This window comes from Camelina sativa, chromosome 16, assembly GCF_030686135.1.
Source record: "Camelina sativa cultivar CO46 ecotype springtype chromosome 16, ASM3068613v1".
NCBI lineage: Eukaryota > Viridiplantae > Streptophyta > Magnoliopsida > Brassicales > Brassicaceae > Camelina > Camelina sativa.
Window position 1 is genome coordinate 27022275 of NC_141895.1, and position 15182 is coordinate 27037456.

General features: G+C 38.7%; 2 protein-coding genes and 1 pseudogene across 17 annotated transcripts; 1 reads left to right on the plus strand and 2 right to left on the minus strand.

Annotated features, from left to right (window-relative positions):
• Positions 1–129: 129 nt before the first annotated feature.
• On the minus strand, positions 130–5023 carry LOC104752223 (nuclear poly(A) polymerase 2). 14 transcript variants are annotated; one of them, XR_015584258.1, is made up of 12 exons: positions 4459–5023; positions 4275–4352; positions 3868–3975; positions 3612–3674; positions 3382–3537; positions 2954–3067; positions 2795–2857; positions 2377–2706; positions 2137–2301; positions 1095–2005; positions 799–845; positions 130–688 (listed from the first exon to the last, which is right to left on the minus strand). XR_015584258.1 is itself a non-coding variant. In XM_087491067.1 (12 exons), exons 1-12 carry the CDS (start codon positions 4606–4608, stop codon positions 628–630), a joined length of 2145 nt encoding a protein of 714 aa, XP_087347193.1. In that variant the 5' UTR covers positions 4609–5023; the 3' UTR covers positions 130–627. The 14 variants fall into 14 exon arrangements, 8 of the variants coding, with proteins under 8 accessions (XP_087347193.1, XP_087347192.1, XP_010472613.1 ...); XR_015584255.1 differs by having other exon boundaries at positions 130–691; XR_015584256.1 differs by having other exon boundaries at positions 130–691; positions 780–845.
• Positions 5024–8583: 3560 nt separating this feature from the next.
• Positions 8584–10813, minus strand: LOC104705891 (uncharacterized; annotated as a pseudogene).
• Positions 10814–11563: 750 nt separating this feature from the next.
• Positions 11564–15133, plus strand: LOC109124622 (endoribonuclease YBEY, chloroplastic). 3 transcript variants are annotated; one of them, XM_010474312.3, is made up of 12 exons: positions 11564–12076; positions 12165–12416; positions 12490–12585; positions 12901–13078; positions 13192–13260; positions 13352–13452; positions 13600–13692; positions 13775–13846; positions 14101–14220; positions 14308–14358; positions 14448–14636; positions 14821–15133. In XM_010474312.3, exons 1-12 carry the CDS (start codon positions 11708–11710, stop codon positions 14986–14988), a joined length of 1758 nt encoding a protein of 585 aa, XP_010472614.2. In that variant the 5' UTR covers positions 11564–11707; the 3' UTR covers positions 14989–15133. The 3 variants fall into 3 exon arrangements, 2 of the variants coding, with proteins under 2 accessions (XP_010472614.2, XP_087348198.1); XR_015584850.1 differs by having other exon boundaries at positions 11594–12076; positions 13196–13260; XM_087492072.1 differs by lacking the exons at positions 11564–12076; positions 12165–12416; positions 12490–12585 and having other exon boundaries at positions 13003–13078; positions 13196–13260.
• The last annotated feature ends 49 nt before the right edge of the window (positions 15134–15182 follow it).

Sequence of the window (15182 nt, forward strand, 5' to 3'; positions counted from 1 at the left end):
CTCAGATACATTTTGGTGAATAGGGTTGGGCCAAACATGTCCTTCAAAAAAAGTCATTATAGATCCATAGATAAACATTCTTCTATATCTCACCTCACGCAGACTGAATTACTTAACAACGAGCAGCAATTAGAAAGCAGGCGATAATTTTATGCATAGAATCGTATAACATTGAAAGATCCCAAATGACTATACAGAAACAAGAGTGAAATAACCTGAATAGGCAGACAGATACATTAATTCAGTTGCCGTGTTCTATAGTGATCTCACTGGCTTCTTCTTCGAAATCTTGCATCTTTCAGACAAAAGCACAGCTCCGAATCTTACCTGGAGCATAGTATGGAACAATGCTTGTCTTTTGCATCCCACACTCATTATTTAAGCTCACTCTTCCCAGAGTTTGGTTTTTGGATACTCACAATACCACCAAGAAGTATTCAACAAACACATCATTTAAAAGTTGTTACCATTTTTTCTTTTCCTTTCTTTTTTTTTTTTCTTTTCCTTTCTAAGCGTCTAGTATTCATAATTAGGTGCACTTACCAATAGTGTCGAGTTCTGAAGCTGTCGTCCAAAGCAAACACTGGGTTGCTCTGATTCTTGTTATTTATTTTTGTGTTTTTTGTTTTACTTTTTCTTGACTTCCGGTTGTCGTTGCAATTGCGGAGACTTCAAGCTCAACCTCCTGCTGCTATAAAAAGTACCAAAACAAGAGTATAAAGAGATCATGATTGGCAAAAAGCAGTAATGGGTTGCAAAAATACATGCCTCATCATTACATTCTGCAAAGATTCTGACCTAGCTCTTGCTTCCAGCTTCCCCATCCCGCTGAACAGAGGGTTTGACTAACGCACAATAAAATTTACAAGGAGAGAAGTCAGAAGTGATCTGGGAAGAGAAAACAACCTAGTTTCAAAAGACAATAAAAAGTATGCAATAATACAAACCAGCCACCAAACGCAGAAAATAAAACTACAGACAAAAACCCCTGTAAGGCTGTAACAACCCCTGATCACTATGCCCAGCACAATCAAGACATATTTGCCAATTTGTTACGGTTCTTATACCATAATCATCGAACAGGAAAAACTAACCTCATGATCAAGATTCCGCCCACAGTATCCATTCCGCAAAACACCATCAGCAATTTCTCCCGACTTGGTTTCCATCTCGACTTCATAAACATCCTCTTTGAGATTTTGTCGCATTGGAAGATGTTGAGTTTCAGTGTCATTGATAGATTCAGAGCCCATACCACAAGCTATTTCTTTATTCAGCCCACCTTCACACGCTAGCACAGCACCAAGGTCAGGTCTTACATGTTTTCCTACAGGCCCAGCCAGGTCATGATAACCTTGGACTGGAGTTTTATCATCTACTTCCAGGAATTGCTCGTTACTGATAAAATTTTCAGCCTCAACGTCCACGATAGGAAGACTTCTAACATTGCAAACAAGATCTCCAGATACTAAGCATTCAGCTCTAGAACTGGGCACAATGCCAATCTGAGGAGTCCCACCAGAAGTGATAGCACTGCTGTCAGGAGAAACTACATCCGCACTATGTGGACTAAGAGATGCACGCTTCTCATATTTCTCTGGCCTGGTATCCATAGTTTCATTATCGTTCTTTCTCTTCGCATATCTCTCAACAGAGTTGGACAAAGAACCAACGCCCTCCTCACCAGGTTCTCTGCATTGTTGATTCTGGTGCCTTGGTTGACGAGGCCTTTTGTATCCATTTGGGAAAACAAAAGATGGAAGCTGTCGCCTTCGAACATGAAAAACAAACACATCCATCCCAGGTCTCCAAAACATATACATGTTTACCTCTTGCCTGAACTCGTCCACTGTTCCACGTATATCAAACTGCTGACATTCTTGGCCACCAAATCCGTCTGCCCTCTGCAAGCCCATGAAAAAGGCACAATGACGAGACTGCTTGGAAGTGTCCACATACTCATTTGGTTGAGGGTGGCACATTAACATCCCATTTGTGTCTCGTTCTATATGTATTATTTGACAAAAAAGAGAAGAACCCTTAATTGTTTATATTAAGTAAAAAAAAATAAAGAACACATTGAAGACACGGAAGGTAACACCTCAACATCGAATTAACATAAGGATATATATCTACCTTCAAGGTCAGCTGCCTGAACCGTGACTCCACCCAACCTTTCCACGCCAATAAATCTTCGGCATCTGCAGCTAGTACATCAACCTGAAGGTAGTTTTTATATGCCTCAAAGAACATATATTGCTCAAATAAGGACCTCCAGTGTTGTTTATTTAACTCAATCTCCTGCATATAAAATTACTTAGCAACAGGATCCTGGATAAAGTGTACATAACAAGATCGGGGGTTTTGCTCCCTAACCTGACAGATCGTGTTACCAAACTGGAATTGCTCTGTCATAACACGAAGAGTGCTTTGAGATACATTGTAACTAGAATTCATGCATGGGTACGCAGGAGTTATTATTGGCATAAGATGATAACGGTCACGATGATTTTTTCGTGGGTCCCAGACGGGAAAGCCAAGCTCATCTTCTTCTATTGTACAAAGCATGACTGGATTTGGCCAGCGCCATTGAGTATATACTCTAAAAAATCGAGAAACCAACATACTAGGAATAGCATTTGGATAAAGCTGGCACAGGCGTGCAACCAGAAGTGCCCAGTTTACACCACCAAGAAATCCAGTAACCTGCTCAATATAAGAGAGATTACAAGAGCTTTTATCTAAACGTAACATATTTTCAACAGATGTAATATTCAGAAAGACACCACCTTACATTTGAATAGACCCCACGCTTTTTAGCCCAGTACTTTAGGCATCTTAATGTTGTCCGGAAGTGCTACATTTGCACATAACATCAGAGATGACTTACATGATTTATTAGTCTATAACCAAAAAAAGAAAAGAAAGAAGAACTGGCATACAACGACTTTACCTCGGAATTTGGAACGAGTTTCAGAATCTGATCAGCAACCCTACAACCATTAAGACTGCGGACAGTTTGTTCATCCACGTCACACAGCACAGAAGAGTTGGAAATATCCAGATCCTGTTAATAAATTGAATCAAGAAAAACACGGGATCTGACTCAGCAAGAACTTGGCGAGAACTCAGCTCAGTACTCATATATAAATCAAGCCTGATGGTGCTAATATGGCAGTCCCACATCTCCTTGTTCACTACGGCTAACAGTATCTAAAAAGAAGTTTCTTTGATATCTCAACCACCATTGGAGGAAGACTATGATACTAAATGTGACAACATGCAACACACACTAAAACCACGAGACAAAATCCAAAATAACATACAGGTAGCATAACCCCCTAAGTTTAGCGGAAACTAGAGAAGCTATACTGATGTTACCTGAGGGACAACTGATATGCTAGCATACAGAAGATCAATTGATATTCCTTGGAACTTGAATTTCATAACTGGGACATGGGCATCAGTAACAGGTTGAAGCTCAGTCACTTCTTCCATTTCAGCCAATATACCACGCAAGATAATGAAGAAATCCTCCTGTAAAATTAAACTGTTAGCAACTAAACAACATACCAGACGTTTACATCAGCAAGACGTGATTCAGTAGTTACCTCTCTGTTAACATAAGATGGGCCAACACACAAAGTATCAATATCAGCCCCAGGTCCGTGTACCTGCAAGTCAACAATTCAAAAAAATTCATCCTCAAATACTAGTACTGTACACACCAGTACAATACTGCTTCTCTTGAATTCAGTAATATTCACAAGGCTCAATGGAAAATCTACGATCCAAATAAGCCATCACCTTTCAAGAAACAGATAAGATGCAATTGAACTTTAAATTTTAAACTTAAAAAGCACTTACTCCAAGTCGGTAAGATCCAAAAGTGAAAATGACAGCATTTGCATCCTCCACCATCTGATCTGTATAGCCTCTCTGCCGAGTTAACTGTTTCACCCAGTGTTTTACAATCTATACAAGACATTTGAGGAACAAGTTATGTTAGATGAAAAAAGCTAGTATTATAAACAAAACTGGACCATCATGAAAACACTGTTACAGCATCGAAAACAAAAGCAGCTAACCCCAAAATCAACATTCCAGTAAAACAGAGTAAAACATCAAACCGCCTATATGTCATTATGAGTTGGCATGGCCATTCAGATAAAAAGCCAATAGACATTGAAGGCTTAAACTACAAAATTACAAATCATTTTGGAAAGCTGATATATAATATTAGAACTCTTAGCATTATCAAAGCGCTAATCCACCTGATCAATGCGCACCAGAACTTCCTCTCTTCGCATAGTTTCTTCCTTGTTCTCATAGAGCCCCTCGTCAACCAGGAACTTCCGAAACAGACCCCAAAAAAAAAAAAAATCAGCAAAAACGTATGTTACCTGGAAACAGTGTGTCATCATCGGAAAAACAAAAGAAAAAAAACACAAAAGATACCTTCTCCAGTTCGAAATTACGCTTAAGATCAGCCGCACAAGGACCAGCAACGGAAAGTGGTTTCGTAATTCCATAGCTCTTAAGAAGAGCTTTTACCACTGGTGGAGAGGAACCAGAACCATCGTCGGTGCGTTGTTGAGTACTCACCATGACAAAACGCGTAAACACCAGGGAAACCCTAAGCGATCCCCAAGCACAACAACAACATCACCTGATTAAGCACATAGATCATGATCATTTCGGAATCATGGCGGAAGGAGAAGAAAGGTGGCAAAAGAGGAAAGGAAAAAAAAGTGATGAGAGGGGAGCGAGAAAAGCTCAAAAACCCTAAATCGAAGGATAGGGAAAGCCCTCGACTAGAAATTTCAAAGGAGAGTCAAAGAATGAGAGGAATTAAATAATAAACGGATTAAAATCGATTTGACCAGTTCAAAGGAGGGAGATAGATGCAGAAGCTAGGCGAAAGTATCCAACCGAAACCGAACCCAAAATAGGAACCGAACCGAACCTAAACCAATGTGATACATAATCGAATGGATACTAGCCTTGAGAACCGAAAGAACCTATATCAAATCGAACTGAGAACCGAATGAATATCCCAAATACCCAACGCATCGTTATATATCCAAAATATTAATTATATTTAAACTTGATATAACCCAATAACCAAAGTTACTATTATAAATCTGTAAATATCAAATATTTTTTAGATTAGGATGACTAAAATATTTACCGAACCAAAAATTTAAAAAACCGAATGGATACTAAACTTTCCTATCTAAAATACTCAGAACCAAACGGATCTATCCGGAATCACACCGAATATCCGAGCGTCTATGAATAGATTTTATAAATTCAATTTTGAGAATAGGTCTACTAGTTATTAGAGGTCAATTCGTAACGAATGTTACTTTTAATTGTAAAGGCTTTGACTGTAAAAATTTTGGCTATTGAGATTTTGACTATGGAAATTTTGGCTATAAAAACTTGAGCTGTAGAAACTTTGGCTATAAAGGCTTCCAATGTTACTTTTGGATTGATTGCAAATTGGACCTGTTGGAGAAATATCTGATGCAGGCACGGAAGAGACAACCAGTAGAAATGTCGAAACAAACTAACACGAGAAAACCCGTGAAAGAATACGCATTCAACACATAATCATCAATTGATAAGGAGATGGTCACTATACAATGTGATGTTAAGACAAACTTCGAGCCAACACAAGTGGCTCTAGGCTGAAAGCAACCTACAAAGACGTCAGAGAATAATTAGGTGAGCAAACATCGCCAAACTTGGGCGGAATCCGAACCAACAACGGTGGTTCTAGACTGATTGCAAATTGGACCTGTCAGAGAAGTATATGATGCAGGCATGTAAGAGCAGAAGAAATATCTGATGCACTAGTGGGTGAAGAAGCAGATGATGCCGAGTGCATTTAAGCAAGTCCGAAAGACTCTTTGAGTGGGCCAAAAACACGAAAGTGAAAGAAAACTTTTTATTTATTCAAACAAGTCTAACTTTACATTAGAGATTAGATTATATGTCTTTATATAGGCTCGCTTACATGAAGGGAAATACAAAACCCTAACATGTGGCTAGATACTAAGGCGCACACATTGCCCCTTTTATTCAACCGTAAAAAGCAAAAGAGAGTTAAAAAAGAAAGGGAAAGAAATGATAGGATCGCCATGTTATTGGAGATGTATTAAAGCTAGTCCCCTCGTTAAAACTTTTTCAGTAAATCCAATGGGACAAAAATTTTAATGGATTTATTGGTTCAATTCTTGATTTTGAAATACTTATCAAAATTATGTGTTATTGGTTCTATGATTTACAAATACTTATTAAAATCTCATGTTATTTATTTAATGATTCGTTTTTGGATTTCAAAATCCACATTATGTTTTAAATGAATTTGAGTGGATTTGAAAGTGTAAAATAGAAATATTCAAATCCAAGGATAAAACATGTTATTTCAAAATCTATGTATTTTTATTTTTAGAATTTACAATTCCATATGTATTTAGAAATCACATAATACCCCAAAAGCTTGTTGGTACGGTTTTGATTTGAATAATCCCGGTTCGATTTAGTTTTGTAACAACCCACAAAAAAACGAGTTTTCGTCTCAGAACTCCCTAAAACATTTCTGACAATCTCAAAAATCCCTCTTTTTTTTGGTCTATTTTTTGATTTTTTTTTAAATCAAGAAATGAGTGTTTTACATTATTGTCCAAAGAAAACTAAGATAATTACAAAGAATACCTGGGTCTAACCAAAAGAAATCGGATCTAATACCCGAAAAACTGAATCGGTATCTTTTAAAAAAAGACTGTAAAATTTATGTTTAAAACCGCTCTCTCTCGTCTTTCTTTGGGAAACTCGAATCGATTTGGGTGAAACTGTAGAACTAGGGTTTTCTCGTTTTCTTTCAATCAACCAAAAATCGAGTAAGAAGATGGTGAAAACAAGGGGGGGTCATGTGAGGAGGAGTGAGCGTTTGAAAGAGAAGAAGATCTCACAAGGAGATGGTGGTTCGAAAGCAAAATTCGATTCGCCGGAAGTAGGTGTGTCGGGTTTGAGTCCGGCGACAGTAGGAGGAGAGAGAGCTTTGAGTACGGTGGCAGAAGAAAGTGAAAGTCGAGTTTCGGAGGAACCCAATCCGGTGGTCGAAAGAGAAAATGCGAACGAAGGAGAGAAAGCAAAATCCGGTACTCCGGAATCAAGTAATCAAGAAGAAGATGATGAAGAAGGAGGAGATAACAAGAGATCTACTTCTGTGGAATCAAGCGATGGAGAAGAAGAAGAAAACGATGAAGTGGAAGAAGAAAACGATGAAGGAGAAGAATCGGAAGAAAAAGACGATGAAGGAGAAGAAGGAAACGATGAAGGGGAAGAAGAAAACGATGAAGTGGAAGAAGAAAACGATGAAGGAGAAGAAGGTAAAGATGGGGAAGAAAAAGACGATGAAGGGGAAGAAGAAAATGATGAAGGAGAAAAATCAGAAGAAAAAGACGATGAAGGAGGAGAAGAAGAAGAAGATAAGGAGGGAAGTTCGAACTCGGCAGGTAACTCGAGAAGGAGTACAAACGAAAGTGAGAGGGAGCACGAGGAGCACAACGATGCAAGTGTAAGTACAACAAGTCTGTTTCATTCTTTCAGAATTGAATTGGAATTTGAAATCGATATAGTAGAACTGGTAGAACTGGTGCAACTAATGGGTGTAGAACTAGTAGAACTGGTACAACTAGGTGGTGTAGAACTAGTAGAACTGGTATAACTAGTTGTTGTATAACTGGTATAACTCATGTAAAACTGATATTGTTGCAGGAATCAGAGGAGGAAATAGAAGCGATGCAACCTTTAGGAATGCACTTTGAGCCTAATCAGTACAACAAGAAAATCAAGCTATCGACAAGGTGTCATATTATTGAAACTGTGGAAACGCTGGATAAATTAGAGCATCCATTGACTAGTTCTGAGAGGGATTGGTTTGAGAAACATCCACAATTCAAGCACATTTTCCACATGCCAAGAGAACCAAACCACAAGCTTATGGGAATGTGGTTGCTCTTACTTCGAACGGCTAAAATCAAAAAAAAGAAGGAAGCATGGTTTGTTGTGAATGGTGTTCCAATCCGGTATGGTCTGAGAGAACATGCGTTGATGTCTGGATTAGATTGTCGGTGATATCCACTTGATTACAAGGAAGCCGGCGGTATCGAGTTTCGAAGGAAGTATTTTTTTACGAAAAAAAAAAGATTACACTTCAAAATGTGAGGGGAAAGTTAATGGTAATGCAACCAGATCGTACTCGTGATAGATTAAAGATGGCGGTTCTCTACTTTTTAGGAAGCATCATTGTAGGCCATACAAAAGACTCGGGGAAAGATGCTGCGGGTATCGATGATTTTGTTGTAAGAGCAGTGAATGATCTAGGTTTTAGGTAGTACCAATTTTATTATTTTTACCAGTTTTATCTTAGTTGTGTCAGTTATACTCTCTTATATACACATGTTGAAAGAAGAAAACATTAATAGACTTCAAATTAAGTTTCAAATTAAGTTTCTAACCAATTTTTACATTAAGTTCAAACAAAACACAATTGATACATGAAGAGGTGAATCAAACATGAACATTATCTCGAAATAACAACCATTGGAGTCCTTGTCTCCGGCGCCTTTTATTCTGCGTCCTAGGTCGAGTCTTTGGTCGTTTTTCTCCAGCAGATGCATACCTTTTTGTTTTCTTTCTTCCCCCTTTTATTTTCCGATTCGGAGGCATGATCTGCATATATTGGACTTCATCTAGGACATCCCATCGAGACTTATCAGGTACTAAATAAATTGTCCTGCAATATGCAATTGCCCACAGCTCCGTCCAATAATACTTAGAACACAACTCATGTAACTCGATATCCTTACCTCCATATTTTTGGAATGTAATGAAAGACGCCAATGCATGCACACAAGGATACTTTTGTATATCGAAAAACCTGCAACTGCAACTTCTCAATCGCAACTTCACCAAATAAGGCTTTCCGTCACTGTCAATGACATTGTATTCAAGTTCGAAACCATTTAGCTCTATCACCTTTAGTTTCTCAGCAGTTGCCCATAAATCGTGTAAGTAGTTCTCCACTAAAGGCACCAATTTATTTGCGACTGATCCAGACACAGCATCTTTCCGATGTTCATTAAACCATTCAGAGAATTTTTTAAGTATTGCATCAAGCATGGGTATCAAGGAGTACCTCCTTGCATCTTTAAATACGTTGTTCAACGATTCAACACAGTTGCTTGTGTCTAGGTTGTATCTATCTCCTGGAAAAACACATCTTGCCCATCTTTCTTTCTGGGTAGATTCTTCAAGATACTTGGCAGCAGAAGGATATCTTGTCGTAAAAGAAGCGTAAGCAATGTTGAACTCAGTCACTGTGTAAAACCTACTACACTCCATGAATCTCCATGCAACAACGTCTTTGTTGATGTTACGAGCATAACCTTTCACATTTTGGGATAAATGCCATATACAAAAACCATGATGAGCTAGAGGATACACATTAGCTATGGCTGTAATGAGACTTGTATTTCTGTCAGTCATAAATACTATTTCAGAAGAATCCCCAACAACGGTTTTCAACATCTCCAAAAACCAATTCCAACTTGCATCATTCTCACCATCAAGAACACCAAACGCCAAGGGATAATGGTGACGGTTAGGATCTTGAGCCGACGCAAAAAACAAGAACACCCTTATATCCGTTCTTTAGAAAAGTTGCATCCATAGTTATAACTTTCCTCATGACTTTAAATCCTTCAATGCTAGCTCCCAAAGCTATGAACAAGTACATGAATTTATTATTCTCATTGCAATGCACATATGATCTTGTACCATGATTAACCTTCTCTAACATGTGCAGATAACATCGCAGCATCTTGTAGCTTTCTTCTGGGCTACCTTTCAAATCAGTAACAACTTGATTTTTCCCTCTCAACGCCGTGGAATATGATATATCAACACCTAATTTTGTCTTGACAAGATCCATGATAATTTTCGGAGGTGGAGTTTCCATTTGCCCTGGATAATCACCATGTAAAAGAGAAGCAACTAATTTTGGAGTGCCTTGTCTCTTACTGTTGCTTGAACTTTGACTAGCCCGAGAGCATGTATGCATCTTGTTGTGCCTTCTAATCGAGAAAATATTTGTATCTCGAATCCTACTACCTCGTAAACCCCAGTTACATCCTTCTTTAGCACATTTGACCACATAACGCACCTTGTCCGACTTTACTATTTCAAAACTAAAACAGTTAGCGAATGAAGCTCTATCCACCACATCTTGCAATGCCTTCTTGTTTGGAAATTCTTGAAGTTTAGTCAGATCCAAACCGTCATCCCATGGTTCAATATACTTACACGGTTCTATAACAGGGCGTGGCTCAGTATATTCATCACCTTCATCACGTGATTCAGCTTCACCCTCTTTATTAGAATCACCCTCTACAGCCTTTTCTTTGCCTACGTAGACAACAATGGCGTTAGGTCCGATTTCACCATCCTTCGCATGTTGGTTTTCAAAGTTCATACCGACAGAACTTTGGTCCACTATGGGCATTGTGGGCACTGTGGGCGCTATAGGAACTTGCTCAGGCTGAGGCTCAGAAGGGATGACATTCACAAACAACATACATCTTCGCTTCTCATAATTAACAGAGTCTAGATAAACATTAACATCCTCATCATCATTAAGCTCACAATGCTCAACTGTTTCTACCAGTAGTGGCTTGTAGCTCAGCTGCAACTGAACGTTACTTTCAACAAACCCAATCTTCCTTTGTATCCTTGCTTTTAACATCAACAGTGTTATATTCCTCTTGAACATTATACTATACATGCATCCTTCAAATTTAAAATGTAGGCTGACGTTCTCGCATATTGTATCCTGCCAAACCAACCAATATAAAAAAATCATAATTAGTACTACTACTAGTTTTACTAGTTTTACTAAATATACCAGTATTACCAGTTTCACCACATTCTCTCTCTCCTATCAAAATCGACTCGAATGGTAAACGAGTTCTAATCGAAAGCCAAATCCATTTTTTATCTAATAGATAGCTCAATGACCAATAAACTTTTGTAAAACACCCAATGTGCTAAGCTTTCTTCGATCTAAATCCAATTGAATTTCTGAATTTACAAATCAAAAACAAATTCAACAAAAAGCTACTCTAATGAGAAGTAACGCACCTGCATTTTGAAGAACAACTTGATTCAAGTCGAGTTGGTGAAGAACGACAGCAGTAGGAGCTCCGACGACGGAAGAATCGCTGGCGGCTGGGTTGAGAGGTGAGTAACCAGGTTGGGTTTCTCGGGTTGAAAGAGAGCTCCGACGAACAACTTGATTCAACTCGAGTTGGTTAATAACGACAACAGGAGCTCCGACGTCGGAAGAATCGGCGGCGGCTGGGATGAGAGGAACTTACACGTCGGGTTTCTTTCGGGTCGAAAGAGAGATGGGTTCATTTTTTTTTTAAAAAAAAATTAATCTAAATCAATTAAATTGTAAGGTAAAATCGTTTCACCACCTCTTATTAGAAACGGTGAGGCTATGAAGAATAGAGTGGGAAATAAGATATTTGTTTTAGTGTAAGAGGGAGTGTTGAGATGTTTACTCCAAAAAAACCTCCCTTTAAGCAGAACAATTCCAAAAACGCCTTCTTCTTCCTTTTCGCCTTCGTCTCCAATGCTCTCTCGTGTATGCCCAATCCTCCGCTATAACCGTCTCTGCTCCGCAGAAGCGCGTGGAATGTCACGCGCCACTCTCCTTCTCCTCCAACCCATCTTCTTACGCTCTTCCTCCCCGAGAACTGCTCTTGTGAACCGTCTCGATGTTTCTTCTTCGGAGATTTCTCCGATGTTCCGTCGGAGATTCCACGCTTTACGCAGCACTGGAGGAGACTGGACGAAGATTCCGAAGCCAGCAGGTCGGGTATTCGCGGAGAGAAGAGAGTATAGGAAGATGAGGAGGAGAGCTCCTAAGAAGAAACAGGAATTGGAGCTTAGTGTTAGTATCTGCATCGAGGAACAGCTTCCTGATGATATTGAGATTCAGGTTCGTTCAATTTGGATTTATTATAATAAGCCTCTGGTTTGTTCAAATTAGCTTTTGGATCCTTTTATCAATTTTTTAATCAATGTAGAATATTGCGGAAATGCTTCGTCTCAATGTACCCATGGCAATGAAGTTGGCTTTCAATGGTTTGAAAGATTCCAAGTATAAAACAAGGGAAACTGATTTAGAAGATCTTGGTGGGTATGAAACTGTCGATTTATCTGTTATGCTTTGCAATGATGACTTCATTTGTAAACTTAACAAAGAGTGGAGGGGTGAAGATCATGCCACGGATGTGCTTTCTATGTCACAACATGTCCCTGAGCTGAAGCTTCCAGTGGTAAGAGTTGTTTTTTTTATTCACTCTTTGGTTTTAACAGTATGGTTACTAATTATGGTCATTCTTCGTGTAGCTTATGATGGGAGATATCGTCATTTCTGTTGAGACAGCTGCAAGGCAGGCTGCAGAGAGAGGGCACAGTCTTCTTGATGAGATACGCATTCTTATGGTAGGTTAATTAGTTGTGGAGTTAGAAAACCTGTTACTGACTTACTGTTGAGTAAAATGCTGATTTTTTTTTTAGGGGGGTTTTGGGATTTTTTCCCTGTGTAGATTAGAACTACTAGGATTTTTGTTTGGTTACCTTGGTGTTTTTGTGCTTAGAAGTATAGTTCTTGCTCTTTTTTATTCCATTAAACCATGTAATTTTAGAAGATATAAAAAGGACAGTAGCCAATCTTGCCCGTTTCTAATGAGACAATGGTTTAGTATGATTTGTGTCCACACCTTTATTTGCTGATACCTTAATGTTTTTTTTTTTAAGATCCATGGGTTGCTACATCTGCTGGGCTTTGATCATGAGGTCAGCGACGAGGCTGAGAAAGAAATGGAGGAGGAGGAGGAGTTGTTGCTCAAGAGCCTTGGCTGGAAAGGAAAAGGACTCATTCAGAGTGCATATGACATTGAAAAAACAGCTAAACCTCAGCCGGAGAAATCAGATGGTATTATTCTTGTGTTTACTTGTTATCAACACTTACCCCCTCTTCAATGGGGATACTAGATATATACTATCTTCTTGTTCTTCTAAGATAAACTTACAGACTACTGTTAAAAGACAGGAAGGAAGGGGATGGCCTAAGATTGTACAAACCAAAGTTCTCCTATATATTCTGTGATATGGATGGTATGCTTACTGCTTACATATTCAACAATGTATAGTTGTTGCTTTCAGTTTTCTATTCTTTCTAATGGGATTTTGATGTGAACGCTACTAGGCACACTGCTTAACAGTAAAAGTCAGATTTCGGAGGCAAATTCAGAAGCTTTAAAAGAAGCCTTGCGGAGGGGACTTAAAGTCGTCATAGCTACAGGGAAGGTGAGAAGACAGCAGTTTTACTATGACTTCATGATTGGACTGTTCTTTGATCTGTCCAACTATATCTTCCCTTATATTCTGTTATTTGTCTTTCTTTGAAATGTTTTGGAGATGGGATCTGTTCCTAAACTTATCTATTTATCACAGTCCCGCCCAGGTGCGATCAGAATCTTGAAAACCGCTGATCTAACTGGATCAGATGGCATTGTCTCAGAGTCCTCTCCAGGCGTTTTCGTTCAGGTTTCCTACTTTCTCTAACATCTGGGAACTGGTGAGGTGCACCAATATCGATGTAGTCTCACTAATATCTGTTTAATTACAGGGTTTACTTGTCTATGGTAGACAGGGAAAAGAAGTGTATAGAGGAAACTTAGACCGAGATGTCTGCAAAGAGGTAAATCCATTTAGATTTTGACTACAACTACCAGCACAGACTTAAATCTCATGCCTTGGCTTAGTTCACTACATGCATTTTAATTCTAGAACCCAGTCTCTTTGCATCGTAGTTCTCTACTATGTAAAGAAACAAAAAAAACAAGTTAACGAGCTATGATATTCTTGAATTTATTATCTATGTGCATCGTGATTGAATAACTGGGTTCTAGGAATTCTATTTCATACATACTAATTTTTATTAGCAATATGCAGATGTGTCTTTATTCTTTGGAGCATCGAATTCCTCTCATTGCATTCAGCCAGGATCGCTGCTTGACATTGTTTGACCACCCTCTTGTCGACTCTCTTCACACAATCTACAATGAGCCAAAGGTGATGAAACTGTTACTCTCTCTCCCCTTATAGTTTTTTTTTTTTTCAGCTTCTTGCATAAAATCTATACATATTATGTGCTAACAGGCTGAAATCATGTCGTCCGTTGATCAACTTATCGCTGAATCAGACATTCAGGTAATTCCTGGAGTCAGAACTTAGGTTTTGCTTTCTTACATCTGTATAAGCCAGAGTACTGATGTTTTGGTTCTCTTGTATATCCGAAGAAAGTGATATTTATGGACACAACCGAGGGAGTCTCATCTGTTATCCGTCCGTATTGGTCAGAAGCTACAGGAGACCGTGCTAATGTTGTTCAAGCTCAATCAGACATGCTAGAAATCGTCCCACCAGGAACCTCCAAAGGGAACGGTGTAAAAATGTTACTCAATCATTTGGGTGTTTCACCAGATGAGGTAATAATCTAGCATCTTTTTACGACATTTAAAGAAACTCAAGTAGACGTAGGTATGGAAGTCAAAAATAAAATAAAATAAAATTGAATTGTCCACCCCTGAACTCATGCTCCAAAAGTTGATTTGCTTGTTTTGTTCAAAGCTAAGATAATTGATGAAGCAAACCGGACTTTTTTTTAATCAGATAATGGCAATTGGGGATGGAGAAAATGACATAGAGATGCTGGAACTGGCCTCGTTGGGAGTTGCTATGAGCAATGGTGCAGAAAAGACAAAGGCCGTGGCTGATGTGATAGGTGTGAGCAACGACCAAGACGGTGTTGCGGATGCCATCTACCGCTACGCCTTTTGAGATTTTACCACCATATTTAATTACAAGATACACAAAATTAAATTTTTGAGGTTAAGTAGGCATTATTCTTCTTCTTTGTCTTATAGATGAAAATGTTCATTCTTGTCTCATTTACCCACCTTTTGAAGGAAAATGATTCATTGGAGAGTGTCTCTTGTTGCTCTGTTCAAGCATTTCTTTCATTCGTTTGCCAG